General features: G+C 46.2%; 1 protein-coding gene across 5 annotated transcripts in view; it reads right to left on the bottom strand.

Annotated features, from left to right (window-relative positions):
* Positions 1-8,433: 8,433 nt before the first annotated feature.
* Positions 8,434-27,262, bottom strand: part of LOC144821874 (uncharacterized) — a 350,489-nt gene continuing 331,660 nt past the window's right edge. For 4 of the 5 annotated variants that reach the window (XM_078679030.1, XM_078679031.1, XM_078679032.1 and 1 more), the window contains 3 exons: positions 21,454-21,566; positions 9,071-9,189; positions 8,434-8,815 (listed from right to left, as the gene is read on the bottom strand). In XM_078679030.1, coding sequence (XP_078535156.1) covers positions 9,118-9,189; positions 21,454-21,566 — 185 coding nt within the window. In that variant the 3' untranslated portion in view covers positions 8,434-8,815; positions 9,071-9,117. The remainder of the gene's footprint in view (positions 8,816-9,070; positions 9,190-21,453; positions 21,567-27,262) is intronic. The other variant, XR_013608485.1, reaches the window with a different exon arrangement.

Below are 27,262 nucleotides of genomic sequence, written 5' to 3'. Positions count from 1 at the left end.
AACCTAAACATGACTTATTGTCAATGTTGGGATTCAAGCCGATTGAGGGACACCACAGATGTGGCAACTGTGTCTCTTGCGACACAACAATCGAGGGGAGGGAATTCACACACAAAAATGTCAGGTGGGAGAACCAAGGGTTTTCAAACTGCAAAACACGGAATGTGGTGTATGCAATTGTCTGCGGATGCGGAAAATTGTATATAGGAAAGACCAACCAGCAGGTCAACACCCGCATAACACAGCACAGGTCACGAATAAAAACAAAAGTGTTAACCGCCCCAATGGTACAACATTTTGTTGACAGTGGACACACTGAAACAGACTTCACGTGGACGGTTCTGTACACAGTGACTCAAGCCCAATGTATCAAAGATGTGGACGATGTCTTACTGAGGAAAGAAGCGTATCTAATACTGCGCTTCAACAGTTTACAAACTGGACTAAACTCGATGTCTGAAATTTCACGACTGTAAACCGTTTGATATAATACACAGTGCTCACGTGCAATCTTTGAAGCAGGCATTCACTTAGTAAAACATCAGAATGCAAAGTGGGACTACAACTCCCACAAAGCCCGGGCAGTCATGTGACACGCATTGACGATCACATGTCCTCTTTTTAAGATGGCGACCTAGTCAGCCGAGTGACTCCTCGAATTGGTTTGGAGTGCACTTGGGAGCGTGTTAATCTTCAAGATCCACAACACTTAGGTAAGCACCAAGATAGGTAATGCTTAGCGATACCTCGCATGATACAGCAGCGGGCTCACTCTGACCGTGTATGTCACTATAGAATATGAAAATCGAACTGAAACCGGCTAGAAGTTAGAAAAACAGGGGAGTTGCACTGAAACAACCCAAGCGCCAACAATAAGGTAGGCACTTGGTTTTGCTACCCGTTCTAACCGCTTTTTGTGAACTCATTTGAATAGTCGAGTCACTCCAAACCCTTCTTGTAGGTGCAACAAGACGTGTCCACCGCCGGCTGGCGGGTGGGAGCTGATTTTTGTCCTATGCACGGCCGATTTGAATACATACTAAACAGAAGTGCAGACTACTGACTCTAAGGTAATTTCCAAGATTGTCCTTTGGCCTCCTAGGCGCAGGCTGTCCTGACCATTACAATATTGTAATTGGGATTGTTGTAATTTTTTAGAAAAGAATCAACAATGATTGAATAAGATCTCTTGAAAACTGAAAACCCGCTGCCAACTTGAAAATAAAGGTACACATTTTCGATAAAGTTATGGGAGAGGGCAATGTACATAGGGGATGAAAATGAGGAATACGTTAACTTACTCATTTTCTCTGTACATAATTTTCAGAAGACTAAAACGAGAAAGCCCTGATGAGAACTTGCCAAATGCCAGAGCGAGTTCGAAACGCGTCGGCAATAGCAGAAAGGAATTGGCAATAGCAGAAAGGATTTAAGCTCATTTATCAGACAATTGAAAAATTTGTATTTGTTACAATTCATTTTGTTTCCTTTTCCTAACTGCAAATAGCTTCATTCTTTTAATTAAGTTTTTGCTAAATACCACATAACGATTGATGCTTCTCGTATTACCGTATTCGTATATCTATGTACACTAAATGATTGGATGTCACTTTGTCACATGTTTTTTGTCAAATATTCTTTGTCAAATGTTTTTGAGTTAAATGTTTTTTGTACAAATTGTATGCACGTAGTGTTTTTCTCATGCAACTAATGCTTTAAATTAATGAGATTTATATAAAAAGTAAATGGTTTAAATAAATTTGACCATACAAATCATAACAAAGATTTGGTTTGTTGCTTAAAATAAAATAGCCATCAAAAACCGCAGGGCCAGCATTTCTCTTTTCATAAATTATTCTATGGTCCAGCTGACCCTGTGTCCCGGGACCTAACTCCTCATTTTTTGTAAACTTTAGGGCGGGTAGTACACCCGCGAGAGTCCGTAGGGCACTAGAATAATACAAGCTCTGGATTCGTGTGAGATTAAGAACACCGAGGGATCTGTGATCCCTCGAAAGGCATGTCTGAGAAAGACACGTTATCGTTTTCTGAAAGTCACATTCAGTCTTTAATTGATTCGTCCCCATTTTCCAACATTGCCCTGAGCACCTCTGCACAACATCAAAACGAGTCAGATAAACTTATCAGATTGAGCAAGAAGCATATAAGAACAGAGCTTCACGGGCATTTTTTGCTGAAGCATCTCAGGGGAGGCACCATCCCCTGGGGTCTTCAAGTGAAAAATATTCCCGTTATTTTTACAGAGGATGCGGATTACAAAAAGGGTTTTAGCTGTATAAATACCAAGTGCAGCAGGGACCTTATGGTCCACACAATTGAGACGGCACAACGTCTCTGCAAAAAAGAACTGGAAGAGATTGAAGAACTAACTAAAAGCATTCAGGACAGCCAGTTGGTGCCTGATGCCAAGGCACTCTTGGAAAAAATTGAAAAAGAAATCCTTACATTTAGAGATAACACAATCAACAACAAGACCGCTCAATACGAGAAAGACTCTAAGTCATTTACATTAGAGAAAGCCTACCCTTTTCTTAAGGAGGATTTTTATTCGCAGGTCGATTCACGCGGAGCACTGTATAACTATCAAGGACGGTCCCGCAATCGATTCAAAACATTTTCTGAGACATCGTCTTCATCTGATTCTTCGGGCACTGAGGCAAGAGGGAATACTAACAAAAAACAGGTCTCTTTTTTAGAGAAGGGCCAACAAGGAAAACCACGAAACAAAATACCATGGGAAATGCGTACCCGGAGGAACGTCTACAAAACATAGAGATGTCTTCCTCTATTGTCAACTTGTCAAATAAAATCTTGACTAGAGACGAATAGTCTGTCCTTAATTTGGGTTTAAAGTTTGTCCCCAATCACCAACCTGACTTCACAAAAACCAAGATGGAAGCTATTGCCTTCTGTCGTAAGGTGCGATTAAAAGCCTTTTTTGCTAACCAGCCGCCTCCTCTAGAGATTGAGACAACAGGACTGCGGAATAAATCCACCTTTATTCCCAGCTATAATATCCCCAAACAGATTTTGGCATTTGAACAAGTGGTCTTGTCCTCTATTAATAAACTTGAAAAGAACAAAATGTTTGTTAAACCGAATATTAGTAGAGGCCAACGCCAAGCATTACAAAATCTTAGAGATGATTCATCTATTGTAGTGAAAGCTGCAGATAAAGGCGGGGCCACTGTGTTGTGGCCAAGGGATAAATACCTTTTGGAAGGTGAATCACAGGTTAATAACCAGATATGGTACAGAAAAGTCAATGCAGATCCAACTAAAGACATACTAGGGACAATAACGCAATTGATTGCAAGTGGTGTTGAAGAAGGGTTTGTGGGCAGAAAGGAAGGTGAATTTTTGGTAAAAAAATTCCCACGTACCCCAATGCTGTACTTCCTGCCCAAGATCCACAAAAATCTGAATGACCCCCCCGGACGTCCTATCGTCTCGGGATGTGACTCTTGTCTAGAGCCACTGTCCAAATATGTGGATTTTTTCCTAAAGCCTTTTATCTGTAATGTGACATCATACCTGAAAGATACGACCGATTTCCTGAATAAAATAGAGGGCCTAGAATTCAATCCACTTGAGGAAATAATGGTCACTATGGACGTCACGTCCCTCTATACGCAAATCCCGCAAGGGGAGGCGTTGGAGGTGATGGAGATGTACCTTGACACAAGAGACCGGCCTCATCGAGTGCCCACTAGATTTATTCTGCAGTTGGCTGAGCTAACCCTGAAAAAGAACTACTTCTGCTTTAATGGCGAGTTCTTTTTTCAAATCAAGGGGACAGCCATGCGCCGGAGATGGCCATATTGTTTATGGCACAGTATGAAGAGAAATTTGTGGCAAATAACAACCCCTACAAGAAATGTATAAAACAATGGCTAAGATACATTGATGACGTGTGGCTCCTGTGGCAGGGGAGCCACACCGAATTGATGGAATTTCATCAATGGTTAAACAACAAACATGGTGATATTAAATTCTCTATGGAACACAGCAATACGAAAATGACATTCCTAGATGTGGAAGTTAGCTGCATTGACGGTCTCTTAAAGTCATCTCTTTTTAGAAAGAAGACGGACAAAAACACTATTCTCCATCATAGGAGTGCGCATCCACGCAATCTAAAAACAAATTTACCCTACGGGCAGCTACTTCGTATCAGGAGGAACTGCTCTGAGGTAACAGACTATGACTTTCACGGAGGAAGATTTTGTGAGGAAATGAAAAGCAGAGGCTACCCCAGGAAGCTGCTGAAACATGCCTTCAAAAGAGCATGTTATACCCCGAGGGAATGTCTACTACAAAGTAAAGTGAAACCTGAAATGGAAAAATTGGTTTGTGTAACAACATTTGGTCCACACACCCATAAAATCAGACAGACCATACTTAAAAATTGGCATCTGCTGGAGGGCCTAGAATGCCCCTTTCCCAGACCGATTTTTGCTTTTAAAAAAAACCGCAGCATTGGACAGCAATTGGTGCGTGCGGATGTCACCATTGAAAAACCTAAACATGACTTATTGTCAATGTGGGGATTCAAGCCGATTGAGGGACACCACAGATGTGGCAACTGTGTCTCTTGCGACACAACAATCGAGGGGAGCGAATTCACACACAAAAATGTCAGGTGGAAGAACCAAGGGTTTTCAAACTGCAAAACACGGAATGTGGTGTATGCAATTGTCTGCGGATGCGGAAAATTGTATATAGGAAAGACCAACCAGCAGGTCAACACCCGCATAACACAGCACAGGTCACGAATAAAAACAAAAGTGTTAACCGCCCCAATGGTACAACATTTTGTTGACAGTGGACACACTGAAACAGACTTCACGTGGACGGTTCTGTACACAGTGACTCAAGCCCAATGTATCAAAGATGTGGACGATGTCTTACTGAGGAAAGAAGCGTATCTAATACTGCGCTTCAACAGTTTACAAACTGGACTAAACTCGATGTCTGAAATTTCACGACTGTAAACCGTTTGATATAATACACAGTGCTCACGTGCAATCTTTGAAGCAGGCATTCACTTAGTAAAACATCAGAATGCAAAGTGGGACTACAACTCCCACAAAGCCCGGGCAGTCATGTGACACGCATTGACGATCACATGTCCTCTTTTTAAGATGGCGACCTAGTCAGCCGAGTGACTCCTCGAATTGGTTTGGAGTGCACTTGGGAGCGTGTTAATCTTCAAGATCCACAACACTTAGGTAAGCACCAAGATAGGTAATGCTTAGCGATACCTCGCATGATACAGCAGCGGGCTCACTCTGACCGTGTATGTCACTACAGAATATGAAAATCGAACTGAAACCGGCTAGAAGTTAGAAAAACAGGGGAGTTGCACTGAAACAACCCAAGCGCCAACAATAAGGTAGGCACTTGGTTTTGCTACCCGTTCTAACCGCTTTTTGTGAACTCATTTGAATAGTCGAGTCACTCCAAACCCTTCTTGTAGGTGCAACAAGACGTGTCCACCGCCGGCTGGTGGGTGGGAGCTGATTTTTGTCCTATGCACGGCCGATTTGAATACATACTAAACAGAAGTGCAGACTACTGACTCTAAGGTAATTTCCAAGATTGTCCTTTGGCCTCCTAGGCGCAGGCTGTCCTGACCATTACAATATTGTAATTGGGATTGTTGTAATTTTTTAGAAAAGAATCAACAATGATTGAATAAGATCTCTTGAAAACTGAAAACCCGCTGCCAACTTGAAAATAAAGGTACACATTTTCGATAAAGTTATGGGAGAGGGCAATGTACATAGGGGATGAAAATGAGGAATACGTTAACTTACTCATTTTCTCTGTACATAATTTTCAGAAGACTAAAACGAGAAAGCCCTGATGAGAACTTGCCAAATGCCAGAGCGAGTTCGAAACGCGTCGGCAATAGCAGAAAGGAATTGGCAATAGCAGAAAGGATTTAAGCTCATTTATCAGACAATTGAAAAATTTGTATTTGTTACAATTCATTTTGTTTCCTTTTCCTAACTGCAAATAGCTTCATTCTTTTAATTAAGTTTTTGCTAAATACCACATAACGATTGATGCTTCTCGTATTACCGTATTCGTATATCTATGTACACTAAATGATTGGATGTCACTTTGTCACATGTTTTTTGTCAAATATTCTTTGTCAAATGTTTTTGAGTTAAATGTTTTTTGTACAAATTGTATGCACGTAGTGTTTTTCCCATGCAACTAATGCTTTAAATTAATGAGATTTATATAAAAAGTAAATGGTTTAAATAAATTTGACCATACAAATCATAACAAAGATTTGGTTTGTTGCTTAAAATAAAATAGCCATCAAAAACCGCAGGGCCAGCATTTCTCTTTTCATAAATTTTTAGAAAGTGGGCATTTATTTGCTTTACTATTCTATGCCTCTGCTTGTATGTAGAATCCACATCTGGGTATGGTTGACAGTTAGGAGTTGTGCATTCACTCTAGAAAGTCACACAAATGGAGCTGAGGTTTGCCTTGCTTATCCTGATAGGCAATTACCAGGTTGATGGGCTTTCGTGAGCTAGAGTGGTGGGAGGACTTGTTACTAACACCTGAATAGGGCTGTGCCCATCCTCATACCAAGTTGTCTCCACCCCTTGTGGTGTGTCTGGAGCCAGGTCAGGGAAAGGCAGGGCCTTGTGCACTACACTTTCCTTTGAAGTGTGCCTACCTCGAAGGCAGAAAAGGGTATACGTATCGGACCTATAACACTCTCAAATCAGAAACTTTCTGCATTAAAGAGCATTCTTCCAGGAAGAAGAGCTAAATGCTGTAGAAGGGACAGACACTCGGTCTGTTGCTTTGTTGTAGTGGGCTGCTGCTTGCTGCTTCTATCCTGGGAGTAAAAGGACTGGACTTTGCTTCCTACATCCTGATTCCAGTGTTCTTCAAGGACTTGTGTCTTCTTGCCTCCTGTTAAGAAGTCTCAGGGCCCTCAAAGACTTCACCTACCAGTGCCTGGGCTCTGCTGCTAAGAGCCCTGACTTGCCAATTTGTGCCAAATCTGTTCTTGGGCACTTAGAAGTGAATCTAGTGAGGAAATCCACACAACACCTCTCAGCGCACATTTATTTGATGCAGCAGCGACATGTGGATGAAGAATCGACTCAGTACCTGTAGTGTGGCTGAATAATTGATGCAGTACCGCCATCCTGCTGAAGAATCGACTCATCGCCTGCTTGGCGGCTGAAAGATTCTGCATCGTGACTCCTGAGCCCTATATCACCGACGTATGTGGTACCCTCTCCAACTCCGATGCAGTCCCTGCTCTGTAGCTGAAGAATCAACACATCACCTGCCTCGTGGCTGTGAATTCAAAGCTGCACCTGCTTCGCTGCCGTCACATCAACACAGTGCATCTGGATTTTCAGTGCAACGTACTTCGACGATGTCTCTTCATCGATGTTGCCCAGCAGTAAGGCACTGAGGCTGGGTGTCTGGAAATTGACGCATCACCTCCTCTCGCAGTAAGAATCAATACAACACTTCACCTGCCTAGCAGTAAGGAACTGATGCCTCACCTGCCCTGGTTTTAAGGAATCGAAATATTGCATTTGTTTTCCGGTGCCTCACCTCCCTGATGCCTGTTTTTGTCTTTGATTTTGACGCATCTGAGGTACTTTGTTCTAACACAGCCGCATCCATACATTTCTATGGACTGAACTTACTTACATCTTTACTTGAGTATGTTTGATTTTTTTTACTTTTGGTCTTGTTTTATTCAGATAAACATTGGCTATTTTTCTAAACTGGTGTAGGTACATTTTGTCGTGTTTTCACTGTGTTACTGTGTATATATGTACAAATGCTTTACACACTGCCTCTGAGATAAGCCTGACTGCTCGTGCCATTCTACCAAGGGGGTGAGCAGGGGTTATCTTAGCTGTGTGACTCCCTTACTCTGACTAAAATAAGGTTCACTACTTGGACAGGGGGCAAACCTCTGCCAACTAGAGACCTTCATTTCTAACCCTTCTATTACAAATTTGGCTTTCTAGTATGTTGTAGGCAATACAGGCAATGGCTGCATACTCTACTCCCCATTGGTCAAAAATACAGTTACAGAAGGAAGTATGACAAGGGCATAACTAACTACAACTAACTGATAAGTTACAGTTTGATAAGCAAGCACATTACATGCTAAGCAAAAATGCAGCAGTGGAATGTAAAGTAAAACACAAAAAAGTACAATAAAGTAAAATAACTGTTTCCTTTTAATTGTTTTTAACAATAAAAACCAACCCTCTACCACCAAAACAGGCCTAAGACTCTACCCAAACAAATCACCCCATCATCAACCAATGTCCAAAGAAAACTCAAAGTCCAAAGTAAGTTAAGTCCCTTTCCCATTCCCACCCTCTCCTCCCACAACAAAAGTCCCTCCCACCAAAACAAAAAAGGGCTTTAAGAGGGCCTTCTCCATGCTGGTCCTGAGCTCCTCAAGCTTTCCTTTATGTGTGCCCTCTGCTGTCCTGGCACACCAGATGCTACAAGACGTGGCGCTGACAAAGTTTGTCTGAGTGGGGGGTAGCAGTGGTGGTTGAACACCCAGATGCCAGTGGCGTTAGGGATGTTGTTGCCGGGAGGCTGGAGGCCCTGATGTCTGGCTGGTATAACTGAGGCCTTGGGCAGCGGCAGATGCCTCAACATCGTTGGCCTCTAAGGCCACTAGCCATTGGTATTCTATGCGGAAGGCCTCCAATCTCTGCCGCCGCAGCCAGGCTGTATATCTTCAGGCGTTTAGATGGACCAGCAGGAGTAGCTACATCAAGAAAGAAAAAAATAGAATAATTGTGAACGGTGCTCTGTGCAAACACTTGTTTAAAATTATAGTGGCACAGTAGCAGTACATTGCTGGTCCCCTAGGGCCATTGAATTTGATGTGATTATGAGTCACAGGGCTATTTTATATCCACACATGCCTCACATAAAAACACTGACTGCCTAAAAAAGAATTAAGGCAGAATAGCATCTTTCCTAGTAAAAAAACTAAACAGAAAAAATAAAAATACATTACCTCTCAATAATGGGAAGTATGCACAATGGAGTAGAGGTATTCTTGTGCTAAATTAATGGAGGCATGCTAGCTAGCACATCAGGGACTTTGTTACTCTCTGAAGTCTCCAACTGGTGCATCTGTAATAGACAATTATCTTACTTTAATTCCAACAGCCCTGCTATTCTTCAAATGGCTTTCAATTCTACCCTCATTCCAAAGAGTAAGATGAATAATAATGGTAGCAAGTCAAACACATGACATATAAAATGTGGATATCCTGTCTGCCGTTGGGAAAAACAATGCATTGCAGTATAGGAAAAGGAACAGGATATATATATATATATATTGTATTTGGCACGTTCATCACAGAATACCTGATCCGTAAAACTCCAAATCAGGTACTTAGTCCCACTTTACTCCCTGGCCTCGCCTTCCACCACAAATTATTTCCAACAAATATATTTGCTAGGCAAGGAAACTTAACTTAACTTAGAGGGCAAGTTAGAGGGATTACGCTGGGTAGGTAGAGGTTTTGCTGTAGAATAGTGGGGTGTCACTGATCATTATCATGTGCCTAGGTTTTGGCTTATACAGTCACTGTAGTTGACAAAATGTTGGAAGGGAAATATTCAAACAGGTGTACATCCATTATGGAAGCCTTAAAATATATGAACCATTTTGCCAGAATAATGTGGCACATGCCAAGATGCATTATTTTCATTTTTCGGGTAGGTTGGGACAGAACTTATGAAAGGATAAAGGAGTAAACTGCAAGGAGGTGACTGAGTAGGCACTGGAAGGAAAGTAAAACACACCCTGCTTTTGGTTTGCAATGCATAGAAAACGTTGTAAATGTCACATTAACTGAACCAGATGCACATTGCACAGCCAACACTGTAGTGCCAAATTAAACCATGCTGTAGTTAGGTCATGGGATGTGAAATGCCTTGGGCAGGTAGGTGTTTAATGATGATGGGTCGGATAAATATCTGCCTTGATTAACAAATAAGTGAGTCAAGGGAGTAGACAGAAAATAAATAAAAAAAGCCTGCTTTGAACCAAAGCTTTGATGAAACCGAGCAGGTGAAGTAAATTAGCATACCTCTCTCCAGAAGAGCTCTCTGGTTTCTTTATCCAAGCAATTATCCATTCATCCTTTCATTGTTCTCGTCACCCTTTGATTCCCACCATTTAAGCTTTACATTCTCTCATCCAGTCTTCACCATTCAGATCCATCCATATATCCATCCATCCTTCAACCGTTCACCTATCCACTCTTTCAACCATCCTTTTACCCATCCATCCATGTATCCAACCATGCATCTTTTCACCCATCCACACTTTCACCTATCCTTTAACGCACCCAAGCATTCTTTCACGTATCCACCTACCTGGGCATCCTTTCATCCATGTACCTTTTCATCCATCCTTTTACTCACCCGTGCATCCTATCACCCACCTACACTTCCCTTCACCCACCCAAGCCTCCTTTCACTCATTTACCATTTCACCCATCCATTCTTTTAACCTTCCATCATTCTTTCCATTTTCCATTAACCCATATTTGTTAGCGCTCATTATTAACTTTTTTCTGCTGAGCTGCACATAGAACTAGTCCATAAGACCTCAAACCCACTGTAGCTACTAAAGCGGGGAGTTCAGGGTGCCCTTGAAGAGTATAAGAGTAATTGCCAATTGTGAGAAGTTGGCCTGATATATGATGTGTCCAATTCTGGAACCACCTTGTATCAGTCCAAATATCCCCTTATGGTGTCTGGTTGTAAGTCAACCTTATAGACAAGCTATCTTAAGGGTAGCATAGACTAAGCAGCCTTAAAGGCTTAACTCAAGAGGTCGTGTTAAGCGAGCTGTTTTACCAATCACAATCCTGTAATATCAAATGAAAGGACACCACACAAGTATATATTATAAAAATATATGTATTTATTACTCAAAATAATACCCAGTACTCTTTATGAATAAAGGGGCACAAGCGTTAAATCAAAAGCACAGTATAACATACAAAGTTGCACAATTATGGATGAGGGCGAGGGGCCACTCAGACCATATACTAAACAAGTGGTATAAGAGATACCAATCGAACAGTGGTTAGGCCTAGGGCCTAGGGAATCGCTGGGAGCAGTCGGGACAAGCAATGCTGAAGTCGGGAAAAGCCCGCGGGATTCGGGTGCAGCGCTGAAAGCGCACGCATGCACCAATGTTAGTCAATGGTGCGTAAAAGTTACACAAATAGAGTTTAAGGACACTTCCGCTGAACCTAGAGGGACAAAACTTAAGACACAGACCCTAGAGGTGTGTACCAGTGTGGGAACACCGGCGTTGCAATGTTACCTCACCCACAGGAAGCGGGTGCACAGGGTCGAAGTAGTGTCGGGTTTCGTCACGCTGATTCTTGGTGCTTGAAGCTGAAGAGGCTGCAGGCGCTGTGAAGGAGAAGTGTCCGGTGGGATCCAAGGGTGGATCGAAGTCGAAAAGTACCTGAAAGCAGAGGGGACAGAGTCTGGGTCACTCAGCAGTGACCAGGGTGGAACCAGGACGGAACCAGGCAATGTCGGGCGCAATCAGGTGGTTGTCGAGGAGCTTCTCTCCGCTGTCACGTGGGCTCTGGGGCATCTACGAAGTCCAGGAGCAGGTCACGATCTGTCCCACGCAGGCTCTCGCCGTCGGCGCTGTCGGCTTTAAGATTGGAGCAAACAACACTTGGCAAAAGCAATCCACGCAGAACCGGAAGATTGCTTCTCACTCGGACCAGGAGGGTCAGAGTGGGGGCTCCTTTTCAGGGGAGCTGGTGCAAATCTGGAGCAACCAGAATCGCAAGTCGTTTTTCAAGTTTCATCGGCACAGGGGCCACAAGCCGGCTGGCAAGTGACCGGGCCAACGCGTTGAGCCAAAAGAAGCAGAAGGGCCCCACGCAGCACTCGTCGAGTGTAGAGGGGTGAACTTCGGTGCAAGAGTGGCTCAGGGTTGGGGCTTCTCAAACTCCAGTGTACAGCTTCGAGGGTCACTCGTAGGCTGTGCGGTCAGCGTCTCGTGGTCTTTCCAAGATGGCGTGCCCCACGCTTCCGGTCGCCTCCATGGGTCTCAGCTCTGCAGGGACTGTGGATCGGGCTGTTAGAAGGCAGGCAAGCTTGTTCTCGTTGATCTCTGTCGCTCGAGTTCCGGCGGGAACTGCAACAAAGCAGACGTCGAGGTGCTGGATGGTGCCTGTTTGCACAGGGTGGTCACTCCTTGACCACAAGGGAGATTCTTCAGTCTTCTACGTTGAGTAGGATGTCGAAGGATCCAGAGTTTCGTTTCTTATGTTTCATCAGGATAATCTGAAGTGCATTGGCACTGCTCCCACTCTTATTCGAATCTGGGGGGCTGGATTACCTGCTAGGTCCCCTCCTATGGGTGGGACCCAGGAAGGGGGTGGATACACCCCTTTCCTTTGATCCAGGCCGTGCTGGGACTGGGGCTGGTGTGCCCCAGATCCGGTTTGACCGGATTATGCAAGGGGAAGCCTTGTGCTCCCCATGCAGTGTCTGGTTTCTTTCAAACCTCCCTGCTACAATCCACTATCTCCTGTCTGGGGGGGTGTGACACCTCCCTGCGACAGGAAACCCTTTGTCCAGGCCCCTTTGGCTGAGTTTCGGTCAGCTTCAGGGGGTCAGACTTGTGTCTGTGGCAGAAGCATCCATTTTGTGGATCTGAGGCCCTTTTAGAAATTAACCGCATTAAGTAAAGTAACATGTCTTCTCCCTCTAGAGGGGTGGAATGCTATCCCCGTCGCCAGAACTGGCGAGGGGATAGTATTCCAAATCGTATGACACCTTACACGACATGTTTTGATAAAGCCAAACCAAAGTTGCTATATAACCGCGAGGATTATAATGCACTTAGTAATATATGGTATGGCATTATCCTGAAACAGCTTAGGGATTTGTTCCCGACGGCTGCAGACAGGCTCAGCTCATGCTAGAGCTCCATCTCACATTAAACCACGCACTCTGCCTCCAGGATTGATGAGGCCTTCCATAGGAGTGGCTCACAGGTTTGTATGTGTCCAGATATAGGTTTAGATATAGTTATACTATATCTAAGCAAGGGGTGATTACACCACCTTACCCCAGCTGAGTGATCAGCCAGTTGTGTCAATTTAAGAACCAGCCAGGGGTGGCAAAAGATATGCTGCAGCCCCTGGTAGGCCTTGGTGGCACCTATGCCCTGAGCACCTATAGTGCATGGCACAGGGGCTGACAAGGAGTCCATTTCCAATTGGGGTATGTACCTATAGCACATGGAATCCATTTTACAGTGAGAGCAGATGGCCTGGGGCCCTGATTGGCAGGGAACCAGGCCAACTAAGTCGAAAACCAGCTAAACACAAGGCAAAAAATCTGGGGTAACCATAGTCAGGTAGCCACCTTCCTACATAACCCCCCCCCCCCCCCCCCAAACGAAAGGAGATAAGGCTATCCTTGGCCAGGTAAGCCTATATTGCCTGAGTGGCCATATAAGGAAGTACCTGCACTAGCATGGGTACCCCCTGTCTCATGGTCCACTAAGCAGTCCCTCACCCTTGGGGTCTTAGAGAGTCTCCGCCATAGGGATCCACTACCTTGGGTGTGTTTAAGCAAAGTCAAAGGCTGGTTTGGATATGGAGTATTGAAGTGAGGCTCCACTAATTTAGGGCTCAGCTTCCTCCAATTATCTCCCACCATGTGTGCCTTTCTTTCTTCAACTGAGTTGCACTGTGCTCTCAGGGTCAGCCTCTGGCTACCTAAAGCTGGAGGCTGGGTCCCTCTGTTTGGATTGCTGGAGGGACAGTTCAGGTTTGGGCCCTTTGGGTCCCAGGTTTGGCTGTGCCTAACAGAATCCATCTGTGGGAGGTCCCTAACTGTTTTTAAGGGGGCTCCCTCAGGAGTTTTTAAAGTTTCCACTTCACTAGGGCTACTAGTTTTGGTGCCCCTAATCTGTTGATGGGGGTGCTTTATTTGACAGGGGGTCCTCTGGGTCTCACTGTCCTTCTTGTCCTCTGCAGCCCTGGGCTGACTAAGGCAAGGTAGAGAGGGGCAGGTTACCTGCTCCAGACTGGGTCCCACCTGAGAAGGGTCCACTGACATCAGAGGCTCTGTCAGGCTAGGCCTAACCACCTCTGGGGCAGTTCCTTCATCAGGGGTAAGATCAGTTCCCTGAGGAGGCTGATCCTTTCCTAAAGTCTGGTGAGGGGGAGATTTCTCGTCCTCCTCTGTGCTCTCAGTTTGTGTGAAGTTATCCATCATTTCAGGTTTCACAACACACATATCAGTTTGAGTTTGGGCTGTGGCCATCACAGCCCCACCAACCTTTTCAGGAGGAGGCTCAGTTTGGGTTTCTGCTGTTATCATAACAGCTTTGCTATTCTGTTCAGGAAGAGCTTTTGCTAAAGATGGGGCAGAGAGTTGCTCAGCCCTACCAACCTTTTCAGGAAGGACATCTTGAATTGGGGCTGTAGCCATCACAGCCCCACTAACCTTTCCATTGGCATTTACCATTCTAGAATGGGTTTCCTGTTCAACCTCAGCCCAGGCTGAGATTTCTAAATCATTACCCAGTAGACAGTCCACAGGCAAGTTTGATGACACTGCCACTCTCTTTGGGCCAGTGACACCTCCCCAGCTGAGACTTACTACTGCCATGGGATGATTTGTTTGGATTCCATCAATGTTTGTTACCTGGTATGTGGCACCTGGTAAAAGTTGCTTAGAGGGGACTATGCAGTCAGCCACCATGGTGATGCTAGCCCCTGTGTCTCTAAAAGCTTCAACTTTCAAACCATTGATGATGGGTTCTTGTCTATATTTGCTCAAAGTATTTGGGCAATCAGAGAAGTTGGCAAACCCCATGCCAGTCTCATAAACAAGATTATTTGGGGATGAGGACCTGGATAGGCCAGGGTCCTCCTGGGCTCCAAAAGTAAACCCACCCAGATTCCTGGGTGTGCTCCCACTTCCTGGGGGATTACTGCTGACAGTAACAGGAGGTGTTGGAACTGGTTTTGGAGGTATATTTTCTTTATTGCTATTCTTGGGACAACAGTTGTCTGTTTTGTAATGCTCAACCTGTTTACAGGCATAACAATAAGGCTTTTTCTCAGTTGAGGAAGTGTCTTGGGACCCACCCCCATTCTTGGAGTTTTGGGGCCCTGGGGAAGTCTTTTCTTTACTTTTATCCCCACCCTTATCTTGAGGCTTGGTAGACTCCTTCTTGTTACTGTCCTGATTCTTAGGCCTAATCCTGGTTCTGACCCATTTATCTGCCCTCTTTCCCAATTCTTGGGGAGAGGTCAAATCTGAGTCCATCAGGTGCTGGTGTAAGAGCTGGTTCTGACAATTACTTAGGATCTGCTCCCTCATAATCAAATTATACAATCCTGTGAAGTCATGTACTTTGCTGCCATTTAGCCAACCCTCCAGAGCCTTAGTAGCACAATCTACAAAATCAGTCCAGTCCTGAGTCTGTGTCTTCTGGGTATCTCTGAACCTTAACCTGTATTGTTCAGTGGTTAAGCCAAACCCATCTATCAGAACACTCTTCAGGACTTTGTAATTGTTTGCATCCTCATGTCTAACAGTGAGGAGCTTATCTCTCCCTTTCTCTGAAAAGGAGTACCATAAGATTGCTGCCCAGTGCTCCTCAGGAACCTGGTGTACCATGCAGGCTCTCTCAAGAGCAGTTATCCACTTGTGGATGTCATCCCCTTCCTTGTAGGGGGGCACAATCTTTGTCAGGTTTCTACTATCATAGGACCTGGGTTTCTCTCTAGGAATATTGCTGCCACCAGTGGCATCTAAGCCACACATTCTTTTCTCTCTTGCCAAGGCAAGTCTAGCTTGAGCCAGGGCTACCTCCTCCCTCTCTATCTGGAGTTTGACAGCCCTCATTCTGGCCCTATGCTCTATCTTCTGAGAGGAATTCATTCCTCTCTGAGATTCTCTTGAGGCACTAGAAATATGAGAGTCCCCTGATGGAGATCTCACTCTTCTGTTGCCTGGGAGAATGATATGGTGGGGTCTGGGGAGGTGCTGGCCCTCTCCATTCCCCAGTAGGTCTAAGTTGGCCTGGTTAAGCCTGGCAACTATGACCTGGCTACCCCTCTGATCCTGATCTTCTGGTTCTTCTAAGTCTGAACCATCCTCCTCCTCTTCCTCCTCTTCTTCTTCCTCTGGAGTGGCATCAGTTACAGGGGGGTTCACTCCATCTCCTGACTCTAAGGGAACTGCATTCGCCTTTTCTAAGTCATCCTGTTCTAGAATGGCTATCAGTGAAGGACTGGTGGGACTTCTGCCCCTTTTTAACCCTCTTGAGATGCACAAGGCAACCAAGTCTTTGTGGGTTAGTTTGTCATAGCTGGAAGTTGCCTTGGTAAGGTCAACTGTCACAGAAGCAGAGCCTGAGGCCTTTCCTGTGTCAGACATGACTCTAGTGTGGTGTAAGTGATGCACCTACCTACACTAAGTGTTTCCCTACTGTACCTTGCTAGTGAGTTGTAGTCAGGGTGTGCTAATCCCTTTAATCTACAACTACTAAGTTCAGTAGAATTTAAATATGCTAAGCTTTTGATTTATATGTACCTAAGGTACTTGATGTGATCTTTCAATTTGATAAAAAGATTGCAATGGTAAAACAAACAGCAAGCTCAAATCCGCACCGCTGCTCACCAATGTGAGAAGTTGGCCTGATATATGATGTTTCCAATTCTGGAACCACCTTGTATCAGTCCAAATATCCCCTTATGGTGTCTGGTTGTAAGTCAACCTTATAGACAAGCTATCTTAAGGGTAGCATAGACTAAGCAGCCTTAAAGGCTTAACTCAAGAGGTCGTGTTAAGCAAGCTGTTTTACCAATCACAATCCTGTAATATCAAATGAAAGGACACCACACAAGTATATATTATAAAAATATATGTATTTATTACTCAAAATAATCCCCAGTACTCTTTATGAATAAAGGGGCACAAGCGTTAAATCAAAAGCACAGTATAACATACAAAGTTGCACAATTATGGATGAGGGCGAGGGGCCACTCAGACCATACACTAAACAAGTGGTATAAGAGATACCAATCGAACAGTGGTTAGGCCTAGGGCCTAAGGAATCGCTGGGAGCAGTCGGGACAAGCAATGCTGAAGTCGGGAAAAGCCCGCGGAATTCGGGTGCAGCGCTGAAAGCACACGCATGCACCAATGTTAGTCAATGCTGCGTAAAAGTTACACAAATAGAGTTTAAGGCCACTTCCGCTGACCCTAGAGGGACAAAACTTAAGACACAGACCCTAGAGGTGTGTACCAGTGTGGGAACACCGGCATTGCAATGTTACCTCACCCACAGGAAGCGGGTGCACAGGGTCGAAGTAGTGTCAGGTTTCGTCACGCTGATTCTTGGTGCTTGAAGCTGAAGAGGCTGCAGGCGCTGTGAAGGAGAAGTGTCCGGTGGGATCCAAGGGTGGATCGAAGTCGAAAAGTACCTGAAAGCAGAGGGGACAGAGTCTGGGTCACTCAGCAGTGACCAGGGTGGAACCAGGACGGAACCAGGCAATGTCGGGCGCAATCAGGTGGTTGTCGAGGAGCTTCTCTCCGCTGTCACGTGGGCTCTGGGGCATCTACGAAGTCCAGGAGCAGGTCACGATCTGTCCCACGCAGGCTCTCGCCGTCGGCGCTGTCGGCTTTAAGATTGGAGCAAACAACACTTGGCAAAAGCAATCCACGCAGAACCGGAAGATTACTTCTCACTCGGACCAGGAGGGTCAGAGTGGGGGCTCCTTTTCAGGGGAGCTGGTGCAAATCTGGAGCAACCAGAATCGCAAGTCGTTTTTCAAGTTTCGTCGGCACAGGGGCCACAAGCCGGCTGGCAAGTGACCGGGCCAACGCATTGAGCCAAAAGAAGCAGAAGGGCCCCACACAGCACTCGTCGAGTGTAGAGGGGTGGACTTCGGTGCAAGAGTGGGTCAGGGTTGGGGCTTCTCAAACCCCGGTGTACAGCTTCAAGGGTCACTCGTAGGCTGTACGGTCAGCGTCTCTTGGTCTTTCCATGATGGCGTGCCCCACGCTTCCGGTCGCCTCCACGGGTCTCAGCTCTGCAGGGACTGTGGATCGGGCTGTTAGAAGGCAGGCAAGCTTGATCTCGTTGATCTCTGTTGCTCGAGTTCCGGCGGGAACTGCAACAAAGCAGACGTCGAGGTGCTGGATGGTGCCTGTTTGCACAGGGTGGTCACTCCTTGACCACAAGGGAGATTCTTCAGTCTTCTACGTTGAGTAGGATGTCGAAGGATCCAGAGTTTCGTTTCTTATGTTTCATCAGGATAATCTGAAGTGCATTGGCACTGCTCCCACTCTTATTCGAATCTGGGGGGCTGGATTACCTGCTAGGTCCCCTGCTATGGGTGGGTCCCAGGAAGGGGGTGGATACACCCCTTTCCTTTGATCCAGGCCGTGCTGGGACTGGGGCTGGTGAAGACAGCGAAGATAGCAGAAGATCGAAAGATGATGCATCGCGAACACTTTACTACATTGACCAGAGTCCTTAGGGGCGACACCGCCGGTGTGTGAGTAGTGTGCGACCCCACCCCCATTTGTAACTTTAAAGCTCCCTTGAGCAGCGGGCTGACGAGCCTGGGATCCCGCACCTACGCCCCTGAGTGGTACTATACCTGGCAGATATTGGCAGCCATCGGCAACCCCAATACACGGCCTATCCCTGCTGATGAGGGGTAATACCCCGAAACACGTGTCCAGGGATGGCGAAGACAGCGAAGATAGCAGAAGATCGAAAGATGATGCATCGCGAACACTTTACTACATTGACCAGAGTCCTTAGGGGCGACACCGCCGGTGTGTGAGTAGTGTGCGACCCCACCCCCATTTGTAACTTTAAAGCTCCCTTGAGCAGCGGGCTGACGAGCCTGGGATCCCGCACCTACGCGCCTGAGTGGTACTATACCTGGCAGATATTGGCAGCCATCGGCAACCCCAGTACACGGCCTATCCCTGCTGATGAGGGGTAATACCCCGAAACACGTGTCCAGGGATGGCGAAGACAGCGAAGATAGCAGAAGATCGAAAGATGATGCATCGCGAACACTTTACTACATTGACCAGAGTCCTTAGGGGCGACACCGCCGGTGTGTGAGTAGTGTGCGACCCCACCCCCATTTGTAACTTTAAAGCTCCCTTGAGCAGCGGGCTGACGAGCCTGGGATCCCGCACCTACGCGCCTGAGTGGTACTATACCTGGCAGATATTGGCAGCCATCGGCAACCCCAGTACACGGCCTATCCCTGCTGATGAGGGGTAATACCCCGAAACACGTGTCCAGGGATGGCGAAGACAGCGAAGATAGCAGAAGATCGAAAGATGATGCATCGCGAACACTTTACTACATTGACCAGAGTCCTTGGGGGCGACACCGCCGGTGTGTGAGTAGTGTGCGACCCCACCCCCATTTGTAACTTTAAAGCTCCCTTGAGCAGCGGGCTGACGAGCCTGGGATCCCGCACCTACGCGCCTGAGTGGTACTATACCTGGCAGATATTGGCAGCCATCGGCAACCCCAGTACACGGCCTATCCCTGCTGATGAGGGGTAATACCCCGAAACACGTGTCCAGGGATGGCGAAGACAGCGAAGATAGCAGAAGATCGAAAGATGATGCATCGCGAACACTTTACTACATTGACCAGAGTCCTTAGGGGCGACACCGCCGGTGTGTGAGTAGTGTGCGACCCCACCCCCATTTGTAACTTTAAAGCTCCCTTGAGCAGCGGGCCTGACGAGCCTGGGATCCCGCACCTACGTGCCTGAGTGGTACTATACCTGGCAGATATTGGCAGCCATCGGCAACCCCAGTACACGGCCTATCCCTGCTGATGAGGGGTAATACCCCGAAACACGTGTCCAGGGATGGCGAAGACAGCGAAGATAGCAGAAGATCGAAAGATGATGCATCGCGAACACTTTACTACATTGACCAGAGTCCTTAGGGGCGACACCGCCGGTGTGTGAGTAGTGTGCGACCCCACCCCCATTTGTAACTTTAAAGCTCCCTTGAGCAGCAGGCTGACGAGCCTGGGATCCCGCACCTACGCGCCTGAGTGGTACTATACCTGGCAGATATTGGCAGCCATCGGCAACCCCAGTACACGGCCTATCCCTGCTGATGAGGGGTAATACCCCGAAACACATGTCCATGGATGGCGAAGACAGCGAAGATAGCAGAAGATCGAAAGATGATGCATCGCGAACACTTTACTACATTGACCAGAGTCCTTAGGGGCGACACCGCCGGTGTGTGAGTAGTGTGCGACCCCACCCCCATTTGTAACTTTAAAGCTCCCTTGAGCAGCGGGCTGACGAGCCTGGGATCCCGCACCTACGCGCCTGATTGGTACTATACCTGGCAGATATTGGCAGCCATCGGCAACCCCAGTACACGGCCTATCCCTGCTGATGAGGGGTAATACCCCGAAACACGTGTCCAGGGATGGCGAAGACAGCGAAGATAGCAGAAGATCGAAAGATGATGCATCGCGAACACTTTACTACATTGACCAGAGTCCTTAGGGGCGACACCGCCGGTGTGTGAGTAGTGTGCGACCCCACCCCCATTTGTAACTTTAAAGCTCCCTTGAGCAGCGGGCTGACGAGCCTGGGATCCCGCACCTACGCGCCTGAGTGGTACTATACCTGGCAGATATTGGCAGCCATCGGCAACCCCAGTAGACGGCCTATCCCTGCTGATGAGGGGTAATACCCCGAAGCACGTGTCCAGGGATGGCGAAGACAGCGAAGATAGCAGAAGATCGAAAGATGATGCATCGCGAACACTTTACTACATTGACCAGAGTCTTTAGGGAACGACACCGCCGGTGTGTGAGTAGTGTGCGACCCCACCCCCATTTGTAACTTTAAAGCTCCCTTGAGCAGCGGGCTGACGAGCCTGGGATCCCGCACCTACGCGCCTGAGTGGTACTATACCTGGCAGATATTGGCAGCCATCGGCAACCCCAGTACACGGCCTATCTCTGCTGATGAGGGGTAATACCCCGAAACACGTGTCCAGGGATGGCGAAGACAGCAAAGATAGCAGAAGATCGAAAGATGATGCATCGCGAACACTTTACTACATTGACCAGAGTCCTTAAGGGCGACACCGCCGGTGTGTGAGTAGTGTGCGACCCCACCCCCATATGTACCTATAGCACATGGAATCCATTTTACAGAGAGAGCAGATGGCCTGGGGCCCTGATTGGCAGGGAACCAGGCCAACTAAGTCAAAAACCAGCTAAACACAAGGCAAAAAATCTGGGGTAACCATAGTCAGGTAGCCACCTTCCTACACCAATAAGTAAGCAATGTGAATTACCACTAGCTGTTCCTGCCATCGCTGGGATTCTCCTTCTAACTGTCGCAGCATATGCTGCCCTGGCGCTGCCACTTTGGCGCCTCTGATGTCCATGACACATGTGGTATGTGCAGCTAGAAAAAAAAGTATGCATTTTTAGATGCCATATACGCTTCCTTGTATTATTTGTTTTAACAAAATTGTGCAACCACAATACACCAATACAGTTCAGTCAGTTGAATCTTCTATCATAAATATCACTTTGGGCATTTTGTTGATTAGCAATATTAGGAAAATCAGGTGGTCAACCCAACCAAAAACCTTTCATAATGGAGGGACGGGGCTATGATGACTCTGAGTCATTGATGCAAAAAGGAAGGGGTGGAATAATTGGTTAATGAAGGACATATGGTGCATGATGCAGTTTGCGCTGGTTTTGCAGCCCGGAAGTGTGCATCGCACTACTGGCATGTGAAGTCAGGAAGACAGAAAATGAACCACAGATCAACACAGTTTGACTAACTAGGCCACAGATCTGGCTGTTTAAATGATTTTATCTTTTATCTTCTCCAAGGCACGGATTGCATGGGGCTACTCCACTATTTCCCTTGATTCCCCAGGAGAGGGCTAAACATCTGGGAGATGATGGAATACTTTTGTTATCAAATTGCCCAGGATGGTGGCACGCATATGGCTCACTTCTTGCTCTACCTTAAGGCCCAGGGACCCAATCCCTTGGACCAGCACCATCTTTAAATTGGGCCTTGTACCTCATCCTGGACCCCCAAAGACAAAAAAACAGTTCCTGAGACCACATCCCCAGGAACCAGGAGAACCACAGACTGCTTTCACCACTGGTGGGAGTCAGAAATGAAAGCTGCTCTTGGCTTGCAGGAAAAGAAGAAGCTGCTGCCGGCTCCTGTGCAAACAAGGTAAGGTAAGAGAGGGGATCCTGCAGAGCAGTGTGGGAATAGGCTCCCCGCACTACCCTATACACAAAATGCCCTGCAAGGGCTTCTTTTCATATTTCTCTGTACTTGTCGTGCTCCACAGAGGGGTGGGGACATCAGCAATGTACTTTACACATGTGTTGGTGGTTGCTTTGAGTGCAGCAGCCCCCATGGAAGCAATCCATAAACTATACATAAATCTCCTTTGTCATTGAATCCATGCCCACAGGAGAGTTTTTCATTGGTTTTAAAACATTACAGAACTGGAGCTTTTACTCTACACCTCAGGAGTGAAATGAACTAAAGCAATTGTTTCTATGGCTGCATTCTTTGTGGCCTAAAGTGGAACAAGAAAGACTTGTGTTGTGTTGATTTCGAATGTTTTATTGAAATATATTGCTGACAGTGATTGTTACTCAACATTGGAATGCTTTATTGAATTTGCATTCAAACATGGTTATTGATTTCAGTTATATAATTGTGATTCAGAAACATGTGTTTATTAATCTTATATTGTGGTGAGCCATTACAAAGCCAATAGATTTGACTTGTATTTTGATGTGTGGATCCTCTTGACTAAGCCAATAGCCTTGACTTATTTATTGGTGTGCTCCCCTGGTAAAACCTATAGAGTTGCCTTTCATATTGATGTGGAGACCCCTGACAAAGTCATTAAGCCTGGTTATATTGAACACAACACACCCATATATTGTGAAGTTGCATCTGGTATGGCAGGGGTTAAGATTTTAAGGATCAAGAACCAGAAGGGGTCAAATGTGATTTCAAATGTGATATCACCAAAGGTAATTACATATATCTGATGTGTAGATTTGTAAATTAGGGTGACGTAGTGTGTGTGTAATAAATGTACTTTTGCTTTTTCAAAGAAACAGCACTGACTGGGCTATCGTTTATTGAGTTGTTTTTTCATGCATAGGAAAGGCGATTACTGGCCCACACTACCTCCCCAGAGTAGGCCTTGGATTGCTCTGCATCTCCACCCTGTGAGAGTCAAATGGCACAATGGGGTGCTTGTTTCCTGGAAAGAAGACAATTGGGGACCTATTACTCGACAGGCTTCACATCATGCACAACTAATACCCACCTTTCTTACCGTAGTTATGTCTTATTTATAATATTCACACCTCTCCCATACTGCCCATATTGGAATTGTGAGCAGTGGGTTCAGGTAAGTACTTGTTTCAACCCAGGTGGGGCTCTGTGGTTGTCCTAGGGTAGGCCTTGTTTTATACAAGTAGAACTGTAAGGGTTTTGGGCAACCAGTCAGCTATTTGCTCCCTAAGCTAGTATAAGAAAGTGGATTATTATTTGTGGTGGACAGTCACTCATCTGAAGGAATTATAATGCTACCTCATAATGGTAAACCAAACAAGTCACTAAATTAACCTAACCCCAGCCTCCTTGGTAGCTATCCCACAAGGTATAAAGGCCTAATGTAGGGCTATGTATCAAGTATGTACATAATACCAAAACATTAATAATGTAAAGAGACGGAAAAAAAAAAAACTGAATTTAAAAAAAAGTCAATTTAAAAAAACATAATGACATCAAAATGACAAAAATCCAGTAAGGAAACTGTAGACATGTTCATTTACAGTTGTAATTGAAAATAGCACCAGAAAGCACTTAGCACCAGTGATAGTCTATGGTTGTGGTAGACCAGGACCAAGGAACACTTTGAGGCTGACTACAGTGGATCCTGAAGTGGGATGCATCAAGTGGGATGGACATGTCAAACATTTTACTTTCTGACTTAGTCTGCAAAATGGAAGTTAGAATTTCTAAGCGAGACAAGCCAGCAGGCTGTATTAGAGACGTCTCACCTGAGCGAGGACCTGCTGAAGCTGTTTTTGACAAGAAAAGCTCAGAGCTGGAAAAGTTACACTTTTTTCTATCGTAGTTGTTGCATCAGCTTGATACTTTTGGCTCCTTTGCCCTGTCCTGAGTTCTACATTGGTACTTTTTCTTTTTTGGAGCACAGATTCCTCTAGCAGGACAAGGTGGCAGGCTGTATCCAAACAGGGCTCTATGAGGCCGGATACCTTTACGCCAAGGTCCCACTGAAACGGGTTTGCTGTTGCTTAGAAACTCCAAGCAGGACAAACCTGTTCTTCCAGCTGAAGGAGGCTTCACCAGATTGACTCTGATAGTTGGTCCCCATGCTCTGGAGGTCTCAAAGTCAATAACAATTTTAAGTCTCGATTTTGCAAGGATCAGTCTCTTTTTCCCTCAGCTCTTCACATGAGGCTCCCAGTCCTTCGGGGAAGCACTTAGGCCTGCCAAACCTTTGAAGGGTCCAGGGCAGGTCCAGTTGGAACTGGGCAATTTGTCGTCCAGGAAAAAGTGCTCTTTTAGCTTGTTGTGTCCCTGTAGAAACACCGGAGATCAGCCCACTGATTCTTGGAGTCCACTTCTTTGGCTTGCGTAAATTAGAGAGCAGCTTCAGTAATCCAGGGCTCCTCTCAGGTTACAGTTAGCAGGGTTTAGTAATCTTTTAGTCTTTTGCAGGCCCAGAACCTGTTCCTGCCTTAGGGTGCAACATTTATGGTTGTCACTAGCTAATGTGTTGGAGTGACTCCTGGCTCCTCCATTGCTAAAGGGGTAAAAGATCCCAGGGCAACCCCATTCACCATATTATAGTACAAAAGCAAAATCCAATGTAGGACTCCCAAATCACCTCTGGCTCAACACGGAGAGCTAAAGCAAACAACTGAAGATATCTGCAAACAGGTCATATTACTGATGAAGACTGAACTACAACATGGCCATGCAACTAGTACTAAGAGAATGCCTATGAATAGACTGTGTGCAATCTGTGAGACTAAGACTGTATGAATCTGAGAAATTGATTACAATAATGTACCTTTCATACTGGTATGCTACTCTGTTCATAAAATTGTATTGAATTTTATGTACTAATGTTGGTTTTGGTTTGCCATTTTTTTTTAGTTGTCTCCCGGTGTCTCACCTGCAAAACCTTGGTACCGTTCATACTTCTATGGCTATGCTTCAAGGTTTTGGATTTTTTTTTTTTGGCATTGTTTAGCCTATTCTAAAAATTCAGGGTAAGCTTTAGGTTCACAGGAGCGCTGGAGAATGGGTCAGTAGAAACTCCAAATGGCTTGAACACTAGACTGCTAACAACGTTCTATCTGCATGTACTCACTTTCTGGGTTAGGTTCATTTCCAGGGGAAGAGTATTAGCACCCTACTTAAACAGCATTCTTAGATACAGTCTCTACCTCTCAAGGTTATGCATGGTTGCATTTGTGGAGTTTGAGGGTGCCTTGAAACTCCATCGAAGGTCAGGTAATGCCTAGGGGAAGAGAATGTAATACATACAATGTGTACACAGTAGTATGGTATGGGCCTTGACCTCGAGTGGTCATGCGCCCCTTTATTGATCACTTCAGGCGAACCCGATCTCGGTGTGCGTGTATCCTCGGAACATTGTATATTGCGGGCCCTCCCGAAAAGCAAATGTGACAGGCACACCGTGTCGTTCAGTTTGGTGTCTGACGATATGCCCTCAGGAACTGTTGCAGGCACTGTTCTGCGTCTTCCCCTCTCTCCACTCCGATTCGCATGGCTCAGTTCAGGGTGCACATGAAACATTCTACCTCTCCGTTAGCTTGCGGCCACTGTGGAGTGATATGGCAATGCTTGATGGCATGGGATGCCAGATACTCTTGGAAGTCTCTGCACTGGAAGGGTAACCCATTGTCCGATCTGATTTGTAACGTGAGCCCATCATCGTAACAATTCGGTTCAGGGTGGTCTTGACCTGGGGAAAAGTGGTGGACGTCACTACCTGTACGACAGGGAATTTTGAGTGAGAGTTGATGAGGACGAGTGTGCTCCGCCCATCCAGGAATGATCCAAAATCAATGCTGACTTGAGTCCACGGGTCTTGGCACGGCTCGTCCGTGATGACTGGGTGAGGAAGAATATCACTGCTAGTGATGTTGCATGAATGCCAGACGTGAATAGTGTGTTCCACCAGGGTGTCCATACCTGGGAACCACACCTTGTTCTGGAGACTGGCCTTTGTTTTGGCTATCCCCTGGTACCCCATGTGTGCATGGTTGACTACTCTCCTCTGCAGGCTCTGGGGGAAGCACTATTGTAGAGCCACGCAGAATTTCTCGGTGCGATCCTTCACTTAGCTCACTGCAAACCCTCCATAAGTGTTGATGCAACATCCTTTCATCCTCCATTAAGGCCCAGGCTCCATCATTGAAGTGCTGCTAGCTGCAGTCAAGCAGCGTTCTCTTCACCTTGGTCAGACCCTCATCAGCCTAGGTGGCGTTCCCTACCTCTGCTAGCATGAGTGCTTTTGGGCAAGCTTCTTAAGACACCATCTGGACAAATTCCTCAGTGTGTTCCTCATCGGTGGCCTTCCGGGCAGCGCAGTCATGACTGGATGTCTCAACAGGAAATCGTGGGGTTGTTAACACCAGGGCGAAACACCACTTCAAACCGGTAGGCCTGCAGCTGGACTGCCCAGCTCTTGATTTTGGGAGGTGCCAGCCAGGCAGTGCCCGGAAATAGGGGGATCAACGGCTTGTGATCAGTCACCACACAAAACTCCTGCCCAAAGATGGAAGTGATGGCATGCCCACTTAATCGCTAGTGCTTCTCTTTCAAACTGGGCATACCACATCTCAGTCTCTGTCAGGGCTCTGCTAGCGTAGGCTACCGGAACCCACTCCTTGGCTGACGTTTCTTGAAGGAGAACGGCCCCTAGCCCCACTGGACTGACGTCCGCCACCACTAGGGTACATCTGCTGGGATGGAAATAGGCCATGACCGTCTTGTCCAAGAGAGTTTCCTTGATAGAATAGATTGATGCATCTTCA

This window comes from Lissotriton helveticus, chromosome 2_2 (genome assembly GCF_964261635.1).
Source record: "Lissotriton helveticus chromosome 2_2, aLisHel1.1, whole genome shotgun sequence".
Taxonomy (NCBI): domain Eukaryota; kingdom Metazoa; phylum Chordata; class Amphibia; order Caudata; family Salamandridae; genus Lissotriton; species Lissotriton helveticus.
Note: the sequence above shows the minus strand (reverse complement) of the source record. Positions and strands in the feature narration are given on the sequence as shown.